The following is a 19211-nucleotide window of genomic DNA, read 5'->3' as shown; positions in this document are numbered from 1 at the left end:
CAGAAACTATTGGAGCCTCTTGTACAGCAACAGTAATTTGTTGTTCATTACTGAACAGGAGAACACATCACGTAGCACAGATGGCGTGGCTGCTGTTGAAGTAGGTAATTTCTGCTTGCCTTTGATTAAATTCTTACAAGGCTGAAGAAAATATTTAGCAAAAATATTTCAGGTCAGATAAATTTTTCTCATTTGGAAACGTCATGAACAGCTCGAAACTCAATCAAACTCTCAGAAATGGTCACAAACTAGGCTTCTGGTGCTGTATGTGGCTTCATGTTAAAGACCAGGGAAAGGGCCATCCCGCTGTTTTTTTTTGTAAATGAGGACCTCAGATAGGCTAATAAATTGAAATTAATGCCATAGCTACACAATCAGCTAAGCAAGGGAATTGACTCAGCTGTAAAATAACCCCATCATGTTAGTTTTCACGCTAGTTGGGGTGTGGGGGAACTCAGGCCTCAGGAAGGGGTGACACAGTTGGTGGTGCCCAGGGATGGTGGGGGGACAGTGCAGGACTGCCCTTAGCAGCACACCAGCACAGTGGTGTGGCCACATCCTGAGCTTAAGTGTACCTGCGTGTTGAATCTCACACAGAGGGCACCACTCTCAAAGACACAATCAGTTAGAGATTTCAGAGCTCTGCCTTTGGAGTGCTGCCCTTTTGCAGTCCCTGGAGACAGCAGCTCCCACCAGAACCCCTGGGCAGCCACATGTGCAGGGCTGAGTGTTTTTACACTGCACACATGACTTTTTTTTACATTCACAGAGCAAGCCCAACCCAAAGTTTTACTAGCTTTCATTTTTCCTTTGCCTTGGTAAGGAAAAGGATCATCAACAAAGAGGATGAGGGCCATTAAAAACTCAATATTCTGCTACAGTGATTGGTTTATGGCCTTATTTTGCAGCAGCTTTCTTTATCAGGTGTGCGGCTTCATTACCTTTCCTATAGCCCACGCACTTCAAGAGTTTGTTATCTGCAGGACATTTTGCTCCCGTTTCCAGAATAGCTGGTACCTGGCACAGGAACTACTCTGGAGTGAATATTATGGAAGACCTGATTCTCCAATCTGTTAGCTGGTTTTGGCACTCCATCTCCTCAGACTTCTGTGAAGATATAGGGGAAAAAGCCTGTGGGTTTGATATCAGACCTTGCATTGCTGATAATTTTTGCTGAAAAACTAGGATGTTTTACAAAGCACTACTGCATGGAAATTAGCTGTGCTTCATTTTCTGTTAATTGCTTGCCTTAGTCAAACCCAATTAATATATTGTTGTACCCCCTTAGGTGATGAAACATTTGTTATCTCACACCTTGAAGACTGGAAGAGCAAAACAATAATGCTTGGAAAATGCTCTGCTATCTCCTCCACAACATGGCAAAATGTCACACATTTGAAAATTGTAAACATATTCCAACTCACATTTATTCACATTACTGCTTTCACATTGATGTGGTGCAACATACTGCTCATTTCAGATGAGGCTACAGACATGCCCCAGTAAACTCTTGATATCTTTTATACCATGAATTAATACTGTACTCAGAACATTAATAAATACTTGAAAAGTCTGTAAATGACCTACACTGAACTCCTTTGTAAAAGTATTTACCTTATTTAAATGGATTTATTTTGGTGTCAAAATATACTATACCATCAACTGCTGGATGCAACTGTTCTGACAAATTTTGTCCGCATGGTATAGTCTTTGTCACTGCTGTAAGTCTGCTCGACTTTGAGATTGAGCAGAAAGTGATGAAGAACTCGCAGGGCCAAACTGGATTTGATCTTAAGATGCTCACTTTGCTCTTAGTTAAAGCAGCAGGTCTTGAAGCAATGCAGTGCTTCCCAGGGAGTTCCTGTGGGCTGGTGCTCAATGATCTGCTGCTCCAGGATTAAATGATCCTCTGTCCAGGATTAAATGTTGGATGCTTCAACCTCAACCCAGGATGAAATGTTGCATACTTCAAGCTCCTCTGAGTCTTCTGACCACATCAGACTTCCTTGCACACACGTGTGCATGCACGTGTGTGCATGTGTGTGTGTGTGCACTACTCACCATCCCCACAGAGCAAAACCAAGCAGCCACACTAGGTACGTGATGTGGTGGCCTCTGACTGTGCCCTTTACACATAGCCTTCATGGCAGATGTGGTTGCCGTTGATAAGGCTGAAGGTGGCCAGGGAATGGTTGGTGCTCTTGAGGGAAGTCATTCGTGTGGTGCTCCTGGCCATGCTCTGGGACCGAATGAGGAGGCGAGCTCTGCAGCAGAATAGCTGGTTGTTGAACTGTTTCCGAAAGCTCTTGCTCAGCAAGTAGAGAGCAAACGGATTGACACAAGAGTTTGTGAATGCCAGGATCCGAGCGCAGATGCTGGCAATGAAATGCAGCACTGAGGTGTCCACCTCTGAATAGTGGTAGGACCGGTATAAATAGATGACGTGAGTGGGAAGCCAGCAGAAGGCAAAGAGGCACACAAAGACCAGTACTGTCCTGGCCAGGCGCTTACGGGATTCAATCTGGAAGTTGAGAGAGAAATGCAGATTAGCAGTTATTCCTACCTCAGACCAGTAGCTAACTATATTCTCCAGTGCTGCAGCTTTGGAGCTAGCCTGTGGCAGGTGGCATGGCCAGAGTATGGCAACCTGGACCATGGGTGAACACAGAGTCAAGAACCCTCCTTGTCTCTCCTCAATTCCTTTCCCCTAAAACCAAATACTTCTGAAAATTTATTAGGGAAGGAAGTAGTCCTTCCTCTCCTGTTTATCCTGTTTTACCCTCTTGGTTAAAACTCCAATGGCTTGTCACTTTGTAAAATCCCAGCTCAGGCAACAAAAGTGCAGACACTTGCACTAGTTATCCCCATATACTATATATGTTCTCAGGAAATTTATATATATTAACTTATTATTATTACTATTATTGTTATTAATTATGGGGTGGGGGTCTGGGATATTTCACATAGCCCAGAGGCAGGACTTTCTGCCTTGGGGCCATGTGGCATATGTACACAAAAGTGCTGCCAACAGCTCATGACCTTTAGAGACCAAGTGCAGCACTCAGAGGCTGAAGGAGACAGAGAAACCAAGAGAGGAAATTCTGTACTTGGAGAAACACTGAGGCAGTGGTGAGGTGGACCCTTCAGCTGAAAGAGCTGGGGTCACAAGGAGAAGGTAGATGTAGGTGGAGAACAGATGGATGACTACCTCTCTTAGTATAATCTGAGCTTTGTCAGAGAAAGGTGCTTTTACAATGCCAGCTAACACACAGTATAACCTTCATGCAGACAAGTCACACTTTTGTTTTACTTGTGTGTACAGGCTTGGAATCAACTCAAAGTTATTGCTCAACTGAGGGGAGCTGAGGTAAACTGTACCTTGTCTTTTGTCCACCAGTGCTGCACACTAAGATAACAATGCCACTGAAAAACACATCTTTCTTCTTAACAAAGACAAGAGCCGTTACAGAGGTTGCCCAAAAGTAGAGAACAGACAGAGTTCCCCAGAAAGACCTGCTGAAATACGCTGCTCCCTGGGAGAGGCTGTGCAGCCAGAAGTTTGTAGGCACAGAAAGGATAACACTGCTGACCTTTCAGGGCTTCATAATGATCACTTCTCTGGTAATCCCTGCACCTCTTCCCATCCACTTCTAGGGGATTTGTTGCACCCCACTCCCTGTATTTGGGTAGGACTTGAATGGCCTGAAACTGCCCCTAGCCCCGACCCTGATGCCCTTGTTCCTGCCCTGGGGCGGGCACGGTGCCTGGCCACGCTCTTGGGGCACTTCTCCATCCTCACTCCCCTTCTGAGCTGCACAGGTACATCAGAAACTCAGCAGCTCACACCAGATGACCTTTCCTCAAGACAGCTGTAAGCAGGGAGTAGGAAGGAAAGACTGACAAGCCCATTTTGACTTTATTTTGTGCCCCTTTAATGGAACTGACTGAAAATCAGCCATTGAGCTTAGGAAGGACTGACATGTACCAGATGATAATGTCTCCAGAGAGTGGGCTGAAAATTAAATCCTTTGAGAAAGGGCTCTCCTTGGCTAAACCATATATTCTTTTAAAATGTATCCTTAATTTGATATAGGGCTATTGAGGCCACATCTGCACTATAAAGAAAGGAAGCAACGCAATAACGAAATCGATACCAGTTATTTCAGATGGAGACCTATAGCTCATGAATGCACTGCAGGACGGGAATGATGGACTGACAGTGCTAGACTGCAGACTGGCCTTTTGCTTTCCTTCAGAGCTCTCTCCCCAAAACCAAAGTGGGAAAGGGCTGGTTTTACTACTCACTTTATTGTCACTAATCAAAACAGTCATCAAATCAGCACAAAAATGGCCTGCAGGGGAGAAATGTTTACGCACATTCAGAAGGGGAAAAGGATAAGGATTTCAAGGATCACATATCATTTAATGGGCAGAAAGCACAGTTTTACAGCCCTACTGTTTCACCTTAGCACCTGAAGGCTACATGAGATGATTTTGTTAGGTCAGCTGAAGGTGGAGATGTCAACTGGGTGCAATTATAGGGACATTTGTTCAGCTGCAGAATGGCTTCTGTCAGTTTAGCTTAGGTTGAAGCACACCTCAGTTGAAAGGAAGAGATAAAGTAAATAATGTTAACGTCACGGTGAATAAGTTGTTTAGAAACAAGTTACCCTGCTGTTGCTTTCTTACTTGGACAATCTAAGGTTCAGATGCATTCAGATGTAAGCACTGTCCTGAAATACCCAGTTGCTCATGCATGGATTTCCCCCTGGAGATAACTCTTTTTCTCTCCATTGCTTATAACAGGAGCAGTCAAGAGGAAACAGTCTCCAGTTGAAAGTCTGGAGTCAGGTTGGACAAATCCTGGCTAAATCTCCTCACTTTGTTCAGGACTTGTACATTTTAAGCTACGCATTTTCAACCAGCACATGGAACTCACTTGAAATACAAGGTTCCCAGTTCAGCCAGCCCAACCATGAGCTCTGTGGTGGGACTGTTTGTGGAGTTTTATAAAAGTCCCCACTCACGAGTGACAGTGACAGAAGTAACTGCTTTCAAGGCTACAAAGGGAAGTTAAAAGGCTGCATTAATTGGAGAAAATAGTGTGCTTATATAAATCAAAGACTATCTTAAGATGAAACCTGAGGTTATCAGCTATTGGACCAGAAGAAGATTGACCAGTCTGGCTTATTAGAGGGCAAACAACAGGTGGATAGGTTGTTCTGTCCAACACTACTCCACTCTAGAGACTCTAGAAAAAGAGGCACTTTTAGAACGACAATTATAATGACCAAAGGGTTTAAGAAGCCAGGACTCTACTTTTCTGAGATTCCACACTGCAAAGATCACACCATCCACAAGGCACATAACTTCAGCGCGTCTGTGAGGAACCCACACTGTCCTGCTCCATCCTCCCTCCAGGGGACTCTGTGCACACCACCGTCTTTCTCTGGTCTCCACTCCTCCAGTCTCTCTCTAGCCTGTACTGGTTTCTCAACATAGCACAGCACCAGCATATGAGAGCTGGAGCCGTGGTGAGTACAGGAGGCATTGCTGCTCTCACGGAGCAGCCATGTGCCTCCCTGACCTACTGCTGCGCCTGGCCCTGGGGGGCCCTTGCAGAAGGGGCTTCCCCTCACCTCTACTCCCCCATTGCTGTGTCCTGCTTGCTTTTCAGTCCAGAGGACCGAATTACAGAGCCTAATTACAGTGTGAAGAGGAACTTCATTGAGCAAGACTTTATCCAAAGTCCTTTCTCTGACAAAGCAACTTGGAGAAGTTTTGATTTTCTGCCGTGTTGCCCCTCAGCTTCAATTTCCAAACACTGTCCCCAGCTCTACCTCTTTCCCTTTTTTCCTAGTCAATAACTTCCCAGGCTTTGGCATAGGTCTTCTGCTGTGTTTGCCATGGCAACCACCTTGCCAAAGTCTCTGAACTTAGAAACAGGAGAAAATGCTTTAACTGTTTAGCACTGTGTCATGGCTTGTGTCAACTATTTTAATTCTTTCAGCTCACCCAGTCTATTAAAATTAGCACAACATATGCAGTTTGTCCCAGTGTAAATTTCTCTGTATGCGCACTCTTTACTCCCAGATTCACAGGGAATGTGGATTTTTGAAGAAAGTCAAGTCTCTACCTGTTTCCTCACGTGCACGTTTCCTTCCACAGGGATGTTGTAAGCACTCTGGATCAAATTCTTAGCAATGAAATAATAATATACTGAAATAACAGATAGGGGAATGATATAAAATATCAGAAATGATGCCATTGAGTGAATTTTGGGATGCAGCCCATCAGAATGTGGGTAAGGAGCACAGCTGATGAAGGTTTTATTAGTCCCTCTGTCATGGAAAGGGTGCAGATCTGAAAACACTGCTTCAGGGATGGCAAGCAACATGGATACAATCCAGATTATAGCAGCTCTCACACAAATCTTCATCAGTGCATGGGATGCTTGGATCTCCATCGGCCTTACTATAGCTTTATACCTAAAAAATAAAAAAGAAAGAAAAAATTTGACCTCAAACCTCAGACATTGTATTCTTGTTTGTCCCTTCCATTTAGAAAAAAACCACCCAAACAAAATCCTTCTTTACTCAAGATTGTGATTTTTTTGTGTGTGTGTTTTAAATGGCAAAGTTTTCAATAGATTTCTCATTTTAAACCAGAGCCAGCTGTCATGGGTCCATTCAGTTTCATGTGTATTGATTCTGAGTTCATTTAATTTGTAATCGACCCAACAAAGCACGGTGCTGTCAGACATTAATATGTATGTGTCCAAATAGTATTAAGATAGGAAGCGCAATCATAGACTTCTCTTCAAAAGCACACAGCGGTTTACACCCTTTTACAGAACCGTGCTGAAGGAAACCGGGTGGAGGTTTTGCCACACATTTCATTTTGAGCTGTGAGTATGCAAACAGAATCTTATGTTTTCTCAAGCTACAAAGACTATGTTGCTTGATTTACTTGCTATTTGGTGCTGTAGCTGGCAGTTGTCCATAACTTAAAGCATCCAGGCTAACCAGCCAGAGTCGTTAACTGACATTCTTGAAGAAAAAACATATTATTTCTTGCTATGCTAGAAGAAGACAACTCTTTTTTTATTTGCAGTTTTGTCTTTCATTATTTCAGTCTTTCAGAAAATTGTACTTTAGAATCCAAGAAAATGAAAGAAGCAAACTTATTTGAACCTGGTGTGTGTAATGAGAGGACAGGAAAACAGAAAAGCTTCATATCTGCTGGAGCCCTGCTCTGACAGGAGTGTACATCTTGAGAAAATCACAGTTCACATGTGTTTAAGGAACACAGTAGAATAAAAAAAAGATAATTAGGAAGGAATATCTACAGGTTTCATAAGTTATTACTTAGAGTCATTATCACAACAATACAACCTGTTGGATGTTTTTTCCAGGATCTACCTCACACTGCCCACAGCCCATTTGGTCCCTTGTTCACTGTCAGCTCTCTGGGAATTGATGAGTGCCTGGGTCTTACACTGTCCCAGCCCATTTTTGGCATGACAGGGTACATCCCCCATTCCCATGTGGCTGCTTCAGAGTCTGTTTCTAATATCCAGGACCCTGGCTCCTTCAGCCAGTCGAGTTGGGTGCTGGGGCAGCAGGAGAGGTAGCAAGACTAATGCCATGCCAAAGATGTTCAGGAGCATGCAGCAGGGTCTGTCCACCTGGCAGCCCAAACCAAGGACACCTCATGTACGTGACTGATTCCATACAGACTGTAGCCTGTGTTATCCTAAAGCTCAGCACTTCAGAGAGGACTCTACCAGTCCTGCACTCTTTTAACTGGGTAGTTGCCTTGTTAGCAGGATAAGCACACATTCACCTTCTAGTTATAAGCAATACCCTGTTCAGCATACCCACCCTTTCCTTCTATGTGTGTATGTATGTGCATATGTGTGCACATCTGTGTGTGTGCACATATACATATATTTATATGCATATATTTTATACTTATGTGTGTATATACATGTATGCATAAGAACATACACACATTTACATTTATTTATATTTAATTTCATAAAGACTGTATCTGGACATCTCATCATTTGCAGATGTTTCTTCATATAATCCCACGGGTGCTTATGTAGATGATTTTGCCTTTAATGGACTGAAAACACCTTGCTAGTCTTCTGTTTAACCACTTATGCTCCATGCTCTCCAGCTCCCCTTCATTTCAGCTATACAGCTGCAACAGCCAGAGACAGTATTTTTCAGGCTTGCTTAACACCTCTTTAACTTGCACTCTGAAGATGGGGATTAAGTAGCGCCATACTACAAAGCACAATCTTCCAGTGCAAGATCATCATCTCAGGTGAAGAAAATCACAGGACTTAAACAAATATGATGTTACAACTATTGGAGTAACAAAAAGAAAGAGCTAGGCAGATTACCAAAACAATGTAGCTGAAATAGTTCAGCGTGTGTTCTGATTCACCAGTTATAGATTATTGACAGAAACACTAGCTAACTGAACATCTTCAGTAAACCCTAAGGAAGATAAATGCAGAAGGAAATTAATTACATGTGAAGGTATTCACAAATTTAGTTAATTCAAATGTATTTCTGGAGGGACTTATTGTATGCTTATCAACATGAAATGTTAGCATAATTATTTCAGGGATTTTCTTTTATAATATAACCAACTTAGAGAATATCAATCTCATTAGAGATGGCATTTCCAAACAATATAATTTTGAAAGAACATAATTAGAAATGGCTAGGAACACTGGTACTGATTATCAGTTATTTAATTTATTTTTAAGCCTCCTACAGCAGATATTAAAGAAGATCTGAGAGAGGTTTTGCTTGCAAGGGGCTTGGTGTAGACCCAAAGCATGAGGCTGAAAGCACAAAAAGATAAAACAGTAAAACCAAAGCTAGCAAAACCTAATAAAAAGGTTTTGAAAATATAAATTTTCCTGCTCTGCATGTCAAATCAGTTGTGATCAGTTTCACAGCAGCTAACCCAGTCTTGAACACTTCCAGTGTTCTAAGGTAGGCCACCCCTTTGAGACACAAGTGGCATTCAGTCCATGCTGTTTGTGTGTTCAGCAAACAACTTAACTCCTTCAGCATCTGTTCATGTTATAGCACTCCATTTTGTCTCTTGTGAAAAGCATGGTCAGAAGGTAAATAGCTGAGGTGGGAATAGCCACCTGAGGGCCAACTGAACCTGGATGAATTGAATCCACTTTTCTATGTCTGCATTAGACCATGAAGGTGTTGTGCACCTCATCTACTACAGTTGCCTGAGTGCAGGGCATCTGCCTAGTTGTCTGCTATAGTCAGTGGAGAGAAAGAGGCAGCTCTGGGGGTGATCCTTCCAGGCTAGAAATAGGTGCCTGAGAGGAGTGGGGTTGTCAGTCCTCTGGAGTTGCCCCTTTTTCTGCTTTCTGTAGACAGAGGCCAGGCAATGCAGAGATTAGTTTCATAGCTAATGGCTAAACTTAGGTGTGAGCCTGAAGTACATAACTTTCTCACACTTTACATCCATTATTTGAATAATCCAATCCACTTTGAAGAGGACATTGATGAATATGACTATATAACTTATCAGAGCCATGAACCTAGGTGGTCACCCAAGTTAGCCCTCATACAAATGTCTTACAACAGCATTATTTTCAACCCACACAGTAACATGGGCTGAGAGTATGTGTCACACTGCATGCTAAGCTTGTCTGCAGTAGATCCAGACATGGCCCTGGACCTCTGCTTGCTCTCACATTCAGTCTCTCTAATTGTTTGATATAGCTTTTTTTTCAGCTGAACTCCTTTCTCAACCCACTTTTAAAGAAATTTTTGAAAAAGATTCAAAACCAGAGGTATGATTCATGCACTACAACAAAGGCCAAAGCTTAAAAAGAAAAATATGTCTTCTGAGGATTCAGTTGAATAAAAAATGATACTGTCAGGAACTTGTGTCAACTCCAATCTCTCTCCAGTTATCAAACAGCTCATATGAAAATGACTGGGTTGCCAATCTGATAGGAAATATGAAAGAGATGCTGACCTTTACTACTGCTCAGTCTTTGAACTTCTCTGTTCCCACTGTGCTTGTGAAGCAGCAACCTGCCTCATGCACAGCAACTGCCAATGACCTTCTGGCCTAGACGGATACCAGTGATCTCTGTGTCTCGCAGTCCCATTCAAAGAAGCCCACACAAAGAAATTACACTTAGGGCTATTTTAAGTGCAATTAATACAATCACAGTTCATGAGGCACTGTGAGCATTCACTCCATGGGACAATCCTCTCCTCCACCAGCCACCATGACTCTGGTGCCATCTCTCTTCTCCAGGTCAGTCTCCAGGCCTCTAAGAGGAGTCTGATGAGAGCATTGCTTCAATCCAGAATGCCAGAATTCAATAACATATAATGCACAACCACTTCTTAATCTAATCCCCAAAATTCATTGGGGATTGGTAGGAGCCTACAGAATATGTGCCTCTCCATTGAATTGTGTAAAATCTTATACACATCTCTTAGGATCTCTGTTGTGCTCACTGGATAATTGTTTCTCACAACTGAAACTACTGAAATCACCATAAAACACTTAAAATGTGACACACACAAGATTTTTCTGTGGTAAATACTTTTTCCACTGAGGTTAATATGCTAGGGAAACTGGAAAACTGTCTCATTATCCTTGTGTTAATAAGAATGTAACTAATGATAACACCACCTAATGTACTCTAAAACTTTGGCTATGCAAACATTGGTTAATACAGTACACTTAGCCCCAAAGCCGCAACTTCAAATATAAACACAGAAGTAGCTTTATCATGAAAAAGGCAGTTACAGATATACTCTCCGAAGACACAGATCAAAATAAGGCTCCAAATGGATGTCAGAGTTTCCTAGGTACAGCTTCTCTGCTGGTGAAAAATATTTTAGCAATTTTTTTGCTCTTCATCTGAGCCAAGAAAATGCACCAGCTGGAGTTTAAACAGGCTTTGCCTTAAAAGCCATATTGTCTATACTTTCCTAAGCATAAGATATGAAGGGTTGCAATTTTGCTCTCACACTGGGGAAGAAAGGAGGTTATTCCTAAGGCAGCAACTTCAGTGCATCCCTAGTGTTTTTCTCCTGTCACCTTCATCTACTTACTTGTGCCGCTACAACAGTCACAAAAATTAAATTAAAACAACTAAAGCATGGGAGGAAAATCAGATGTTTCCCTTGGATTTTAAATTAATTTATGTCCATATGTCTCATTGTCTGTTTTTTGTTGTTTGGTTTTTTTAATGGAGGTAACTTTATGCTGTGTGGGGAAGCTAAAACTGTAAGCAGTCTGAGCTTGCTTCTATCTTTTGTTTGTTTTGTATTAATGCCTTTCCCTCATCCCTCATGTCAGCAATTAAAGCTAGTATAGATGGCCCATACAACAGCCCTCATTGTGAAAAAAAGAGACAGGCTTCTTTTAAGATGGAAGCTACCACATTCTGCAGTATCTGTATAAGTGGTAAGACAGTAGATCTTCATTTCAGCCAAAATAATTTGTGTCCCCTGTAATCATAGTACCTTTGTAGCCATGAGCTGAGGGTCTTATAGTACAACATATCAGTCTGTGACTGCAGCTGCTGCCAGTGGCAATGGGAAAGAAACATCCCTCTCTCTTAGCAGCAAAGGCAGCTGGTCACAAAGGTATGTGGCTGTCTGAGATGTTCCTGGGGAGTGAACAGGACAGCAAGGACTGCATAGCAGCTATGTGCCAGCCACTACATCCCTCTCATTCTACTTAAAAAGAGGCGCTAAGTTGTTTTCATAACTCTTTCTTCCTTGCTTTTTTCAGCAGTAGGAGAGTAGCAAGGGAAAAATGTCTGAAAGAGGCTCTGCTATAGAGTATTGCCCTTTTTAATCACAGTTCTTCCACGCATGCCTATCTTTCTGCAGCACAAACTCATGCTTGCAAGATATGTAAGAAAGGAAAAAAAATCCCCCCCATCTTTCCTACAGGGAAATGGGACACTGCCCCTCCAAAATGAATTTGCAGGGGTACTTAAGTTTCAAGGAAAGCTTCCTCCAAATACTAAATCATCCATTACTATGTTCTGCACTGTATACATAAAAAGATCCTGGGCCCCACTCCTGAATTTGTATAATGGTTTAAAAAAACAAGTGTATTAAAACCTCTTCAAACAAAATTTCAGAAGGCTTGCCCATCCTTGCTTCATTACCAGCCCCATTGTTTAGACTGCATCAGGCTGGTGGAAAGATTTACCATACTGCAACTTTCTGTTTTTCCTCTGAAGTGAGAAATCCACTTACAAACTTTTCAATCTATTTAAACTGAGCTCTATTTTGGGATGTTGGGCTAATGTGAACCTGAAACTTAAATAAAAAAGCAGGGGTTAGTTGGAATGGACTGATGTCTTACAAAAATAGTAATGTAAACTGCTGTGAAGTGAAAATGCTGAGCTCTTCCCAGCTCTAGAAAATGGGCTCCTGAAATTGCCACCACTTCCTATTGTAATTATGAAAGAACTGCCTCTCAGTCAGCACATCCCCATATTTCTTCTGTTCCCACCTGTAACAGAAAGAGGGAGAAAAGATGTGCAATTCACAGTTCCTCTGATCCCCAGTCATCTGTTCCCATTTGTAAGCTTAATATACACACATTTATCTGGTTTTGGTCCATGAATAGACTTCATGGACCAAAACCTTCTCATTAAAATTTTGTAATTATGTTCTACTAGTATCACATTGTTATTTTGCCTCCATAACATAAAGAGTTTGCCCAATTACCATGCAAAAAAGTCTCAAGCAACAGAGAAAAAGTTGATACTACACAAAGACTGTGTAAATGAAGCACATGGATCCTTGTCGAGTGTGAAGCTCCACTTGGAAATCAACGGAAAAGTCTTACTAAATATCTGAAGAAATTTATGAGAAATGCATTGCCTCAAACTTCTTTTATTGTTTCCACTATACATCTTATGAATATTTATAGCTCTGAAGACAAATAATTCAATAAATCCAGACTGTCTAACCCATCAACACACTCCAACAATCTATTCTGGGTCTGTCTGCTTTCTGCATACTTAGTTAAGATTATCATTATTATGCATGATTCTTGGCTGAACATCTATTATTAAAATCTTTACTTTAGTAAATTGCATATGGGCACAAAGACATCTCTAATGGGCTAGTCCTACATACATTGGCAGGTACTGCCTTTCTTTCTCTTTTTATTAATTAATATTTCAATGGAAAGAAATAGGATGCATTGATGGGAGTGGCATAGTTTCAGTTTTTGAAGTGTGTGTTCAAATTTCAGTCTGTATACCTGCATACTACTACATCATCCTGGAATCTGGACAAATGGGAATTCCAGTCTAGGAATGACTAAGGTCAAAATTGAGACAGTGTTTTAGACACTATTGAACTGCACTCCAAATTGGGGGAAGAGAGCTTAAATAGTAAGCATTTGATAGTGATTGTGCTATTTCTAATTATGACCATCCAGAACATAAAGTATTTCAGAAATTTACTATATATATGGAAAGCAATGGATGTAAAGGTTACTGCAGGAAATAGTGGGTGTCCCATGGATGATGCTTTCCTTATTAGAAAGACCTGCTTTGCACCCAGGGTATTTATTCTCTGTAGGTGATCTTCAGCCAAGTCTCTGAATAAAAGTTCCCAGGCCAAGGATTTCAGTGGGGCCAGCCTCACAGTGTGTTGCAGTCCTTGCAATCGGAAGCAAGCCCTGCTGTCTGTGGGAGAAGTGGGACCTATGAATTTAAAAGTATCCTTTGACTTCGAAACCAGTTACTTCCCCTGCACAGCCAGTTCCCTGGTTCCTCAGTGCCAGCTAATCCCTGTGCGTGTTTCTATGTGCTCGCTGCCCAGCACAGGCAGCGGGATATGCTCGTGCTCGCACTCACATCCTGGTGGAGCAGCTTGCTGGTGCTGAGTTTGCAATGTGATGTGCATCCAGAGCAGAGCTGTGAGGGATGGTGCTGGCACCCAGGCCGCCAGGCACGGGAAGGAGCGAGCCCTGGTGATGCTTTTCATCCAAGGCTTTGCTGTCTTGGCCTAAGTCTCCAGGGTTGTTGATGGCGTGGGACTGTGGGGTCTTTGTGCCTAAGGACTGAACTCTTACGAGGGCAACTAAAGCTGGGGCTCAGACACAGATCCCTCCTCTCACTAGAGGATCAGCCTTATTTCTCCCAAAAGCACTGCCTTTGGTACATAAAACCAGCACCACCTAAACACGTGGTGTAATTGTTGAACATCTCACAGAGACAGTTATAGAAATTCATTGGAGTTTCTAAAAATGTCAGTTTCTCAACCCAAAAAGTCCTGTCTGTGATATGCAATAAATCAATATTGTACCTTGTTCTGACAGAGGAAGAAGAATTCATCATTGACCTAAAAATGAGCAGTTCCTTAAGCTACAGCAGCCGTGGTGTGCTTATCTTAATTTTGTGGAAAAAGAATAAAAACCTCTCTATATATACATCTATAGATCTTTAGAGAAGCAGGTTTCCTAGATTTAAAAGCAGCTGTCAGATCAACTGACTAGGAACATAAATGTAAAGGGGGCAATACTAACAATACATTAGCAGCTGACCCCTGCTCTCCTCCCTTGTCTCCTCCACCTTGCCCTGAATAAGAGAAAATGAGCAGTCATGCTAAAATCTCAAAGAAGTAATTAAAAAAAAATCAATATACAACAGATGGGGAAAAAAGCAAAAGTAAATGACAGCAAATATCGGAGTTTAAAAATGTCAGTGACTGATAAGGAAAGCTGGAGGAGCCAACAAAATATCAAAGGTCACTGTGTAACAGATAGACATACATTTGTAAATACATGAGGAACAAAAAAATCAGTAAGTCAGGCATACACAAAAATGGTGAAGATATGAACAATGATGAGACAAGGTGAAAAGCAATGGCTAAATATTTGTCTTTAAGACCAAATGTGAAGGAGGTATCTGTACCATGTGTTCAGTGCTATAGATGCAGCAGAAAAATCATGAGCTCTATTAAAGAAGATGTAAGAAAACATCTGCTAACACAAAACACTTTCACACCAGCGGGCTTGAGTAATTTACACCTAGGAATATTAGAGGAACCAGCTGGGGAACATCTGGTGTTAATTTTTTTACAAATCTTGAAAAAGTGGAGAAATTCCCAAGAAGTGGCTCCAAAGTTGTGAAGTTCAGAGAGCTGGAAGGTGTTATTGAGAAAACTGCAAGTATTTGGGTTGCCCAAGGCCTGTGTAGACAGAATAACGGAGAAGTTAATCCTACTAACAGTTGATAATTAATGTGCCTTGTCTTTTTGAATGCATTTGAGACTTAGTATTTTTTTTTAATTTTGTCACAACATTGTAGATGATGCAAAAAGAGCGTGGGTCGTGCTGGCATACAAGGGAGGCACAATCTGTATGGTTGACCATGCATCTTGATATGCATGTGTGTGCAGGGCACACATGGTCCTCCCTCCCCTACCCATGCCCATGCAATCCCAGCCCTTCTCCCATGGGACAAGAATTAAAATACCAGTCCAGGTTTGGGAGATGGAGCCATGCTAGGTGGGGACCCCAAGCCCTATGGCCTCCACAGCAGGTCCTCAAACATGCTGGTAAAAAGGTAGCAGTGTGTGGAGTCATTTCTAGCCTGTGTCCTGGAAACCTGCTCTAGCTGCAGTGTTATTTATTGTGTATATCAGCTGCCTTGAGCAGGCTATAAAACCCTTGCTGGGAAAGTTTGCAGATGACACAGTGACTGACCAGACTGTAAAAATATTGTAGAGTCATTGGGATAAATGGCCACAGTCTAACAGACAACATTTTAACTCAGACAGGTGTAAAATAGTATATCTAGGACCCAAGTGAGCAGATTATGCCAAGAAATTGGGGATTTTTCAAGGAAAGAGGAGATCAAGAGAAGATATTGGAGCATCTCTTCTGCACCTGACAAAATAAGATAACCTGTGCCATTCTTACGTGTCATGGCTTTAGTGTAATCAGTACCTGAGCTAGGTAAATATAAAGCTAAGTCAGTTATATGATGCTTAAATCCTTTCTGCGGCTTCAGTAAATATAGATGTCATAAGAGATCACTACTTCCATATGAACTTTCAGCTGCATGTTTGGGTTGAACAATCTAGTGCTATCCTTGGCTGCTCTTATCATAGAATCACAGCATGGTTTGGGTTGGACAGGACCTTTAAAGATCATCTAGTCCAACCACCCTGCCACGGACAGGGACATCTTTCACTGGATCAAGTTGCTCACAGCCCTGTCCAACCTCACCGTGAACATTCCAGTGCCAGAGCACCCACAACTTCTCTAGGCAACCTGTTCCAATGTCTCACAATCCTCATTGTAAAAGGATTTTTCCTCATGTTCGACCTAAACCTACCCTCTTTCAGTTTAAAACTGTTTCCCCTTGTCCTGTCACTACAGGCCTTTGTAAAAAGTCTCTTTCTTATAGATCTCCTTTTTATATTGAAAGGCCTCAATAAGGTCTCTCCAGAGCCTTCTCTTCTCCAAGCTGAACAATCTCAACTCTCTTAGTCGTTCAGTTATGCATTTAGTTAGATTGTTATGCAGTGGTTAGAGGTCAGACAAATTTTGATTTGAAATATGACATAATTTCTAAGCAGTGCAGATAACAGGTTGCCGGAGGCGCATGAGGGGACAGGATGATATGTGCACCTTTAGTCTGAATACTCAGAAAGTCGCCTAGTGTCACCTAAAAGATCTGTTTTAATCAAAATCCCATGAGTTATTCAGCAGCATCCATGCACAGTTGCAGGCAAGAGATGCTACTGAACTGGGTGGCTCATGCAGTTGGTGCTAGTCCAGCATCTGCATCTCTGATTCTCCCAGGTCATTCAACCATCCATGTCTAAACCTGATGCTTCAGAGCTGTCTGCAGGTGTGAAAAATTGTTTTCCCCATTGCGACTGGCCCAGGTGCTCTGTGCATTCTCAGCATAGATTACCTCAGGAGAGGGTATTTCAAAAGATTTCACCCATTACCAAGGTGAGTACCCCATTACTTGGCTGCTCAGATGCTAGGATAATGGGGCCAGTAGCACGGAGTTAGAGGGCTAGCCCAGTGAAACTATCACATGGTGTCAAAACACCCTGTTTTGTCTCGCACCTTCCCATGGAGCTGCAGAAATCGGCCGTAGCCAGAGGGCAGGCAAGGACAGAATGGGCAGAGCTCTGATAACAATTCTCCCTTTGACACTCCACAGTCTTCTGCGCTCTGGTTAAACTGATCACTAGCCTGGCATCAGAAAAAGAGTTTCCTGGAAGGAACTCCAGCTTTCTGCCTTTCTCTACAGCATAGCGATTGCCTTGCTGCCTTTTGGTGCCTCAGCATTGTGAGGGGCCCAGGCACTGTCCTCAGCTTCTGTCCCAGGGCATAGGTTGGTCTTCTAGAGGCTGAAATCCCCTGCTCCACCTGAGGTTGTATGCAGTATATGATGCGGGGGCGAATCAAAGAGCCTGCTATGAGCAGGAGCTCAGACAGGATCTCGTGGCTCTTTTCAAAGTAAAAGGAAAACAGGTTATTGCAAGGGCTGTTTGTGAGCAAAGCAGCTACTTCGGATATTTCAGTGCATGTACAGGAAAGGCTGTACCTGCTTCTCCTTTCAGCTCAACTCCCTTCTGCTCTTTTTGGCTAGGCTGTTTTCTGCATCTGAACACCAAGCACTAACACTGGAGCCAATGGGGCCACTGTGGGCTTTCTGCAGTGACACTGACATCCCAGCCCACCCTGTTCAATCTGACACACAGCCAGCAAATTCTCTGCTGCCAGTCACTCTCCTGATTAATGGTGTGTACAGCACCTCGTACCATGAGACCATGACAACTGATTGGGGTTTTTAGGTTTTACTGAAATGTAAACAAGAGGTAATCCAACTTTTCTTCCTTTTGATTGCTTAAATATTGACAGTCTCCAGCACATTAGCACTGACTCTAACCTCGGATTTGCGCAGCAGTCCCACTCATATAAATGGGAGCTCTAATGTTCCTGGTTATAGAAGTGCATCTATTGTGTTTTGGCCATCTGCTCCATCTAATCAAGATATTCAGAAAGTTTGTGCTGTTTGATCTGTTTCTCTCGGTGCAGACAGATGCAGAGGCTGAGGAAGTGAGAGCTAAAAACAAGGGTGTTGAGTGTTTATATTTTATTGACAGTGGCCAGCAACACAGGATCTAAGACTCTGTACATCAGCTGAGAGAGATACATGTACCCCTCTCTGCCCGTACCCTGTGCCATCAGCACAAGAATAGAAGCAGCATGGACGTGCTGCCAGTGCAAGGGTTGAGTACGGGCTGCCCACTGCTTCAGTGGGAAGGACGACTTTGGGCTGGGGTCTGAAGCCCCCCCATTTGTCTTCCCTAGCTTGGAAGGACTGATGTTCTGTCTGAGATTACATCAGTGGATCCAAAAATGTACATGTGGGGGTATCATTCTGCTGACTTGCATCAACCAGATTGGGTGCTGTCTGGGTAGTTCAGAGTGGCTTCTTCTGATACCCTTTCAAAACCTTCCTGTGGCTGCACAGTAAATTACAGTACAAGTAAATTGCCTCAAAATAACACCTTAGTGACCTGGAGGCATTAATGAATACTGTAACTAGACTTCTCAGAATAAATTCGTAACTACTATGGACTTGACACTTGACAACTGATAGTATTAAAAAAAAAAAAAGTATCACTGTAAATCAACTCAATGCAAATCCATTTTATTTTTTCTTAGCTTTATTTTAGGGTGGTATACTTCTCTTAATCCTCTTGTGGAGACATAATCCAGTGACTGTAAAATAAAACAAATGAACTGACATATCACTCCTCCTTTTGTATTTTGCATAATATTAATAGTAGTGGCTAGAGACATCCAAATTACAACTCCTTTGTCTACTAAACAAAGATTTTTGCATGTTTAAAAACATTTTTCTAGAAATTCTAGATTTGTTTCTTTCCTTCCACCACTGTTTTTTTGGGAGAGAGGGTTGTTTGAAGTTTTTTATTTCTTAGATAAACAAACTGTCATATGAGTTCAGAGGAACATCAAAAGTTGTGGCTGTGACCTGCTCCACAGGACCCAGTGCAGCTGGAAGCACTGCAGCATCCCTGCATCCAGGCACTGAGGTCAACATTTCCAAAGCTAACATCCTCGTTCCAGGTCTCAGAGCTCCCACAGGACTGCAATTCCTG

At 42.3% G+C, this 19211-nt stretch overlaps 1 protein-coding gene across 1 annotated transcript in view; it reads right to left on the bottom strand.

Annotated features, from left to right (window-relative positions):
- Positions 1 to 2128: 2128 nt before the first annotated feature.
- Positions 2129 to 19211, bottom strand: part of GRPR (gastrin releasing peptide receptor) — a 22105-nt gene continuing 5022 nt past the window's right edge. Inside the window, exons 2-3 of the mRNA XM_010167483.1 lie at positions 6137 to 6488; positions 2129 to 2521 (exon numbers count right to left, since the gene is read on the bottom strand). Coding sequence (XP_010165785.1) covers positions 2129 to 2521; positions 6137 to 6488 — 745 coding nt within the window. The remainder of the gene's footprint in view (positions 2522 to 6136; positions 6489 to 19211) is intronic.

Source organism: Antrostomus carolinensis, unplaced genomic scaffold, assembly GCF_000700745.2.
Source record: "Antrostomus carolinensis isolate BGI_N321 unplaced genomic scaffold, ASM70074v2 scaffold1355, whole genome shotgun sequence".
Classification (NCBI taxonomy): Eukaryota; Metazoa; Chordata; class Aves; order Caprimulgiformes; family Caprimulgidae; genus Antrostomus; species Antrostomus carolinensis.
Note: the sequence above shows the minus strand (reverse complement) of the source record. Positions and strands in the feature narration are given on the sequence as shown.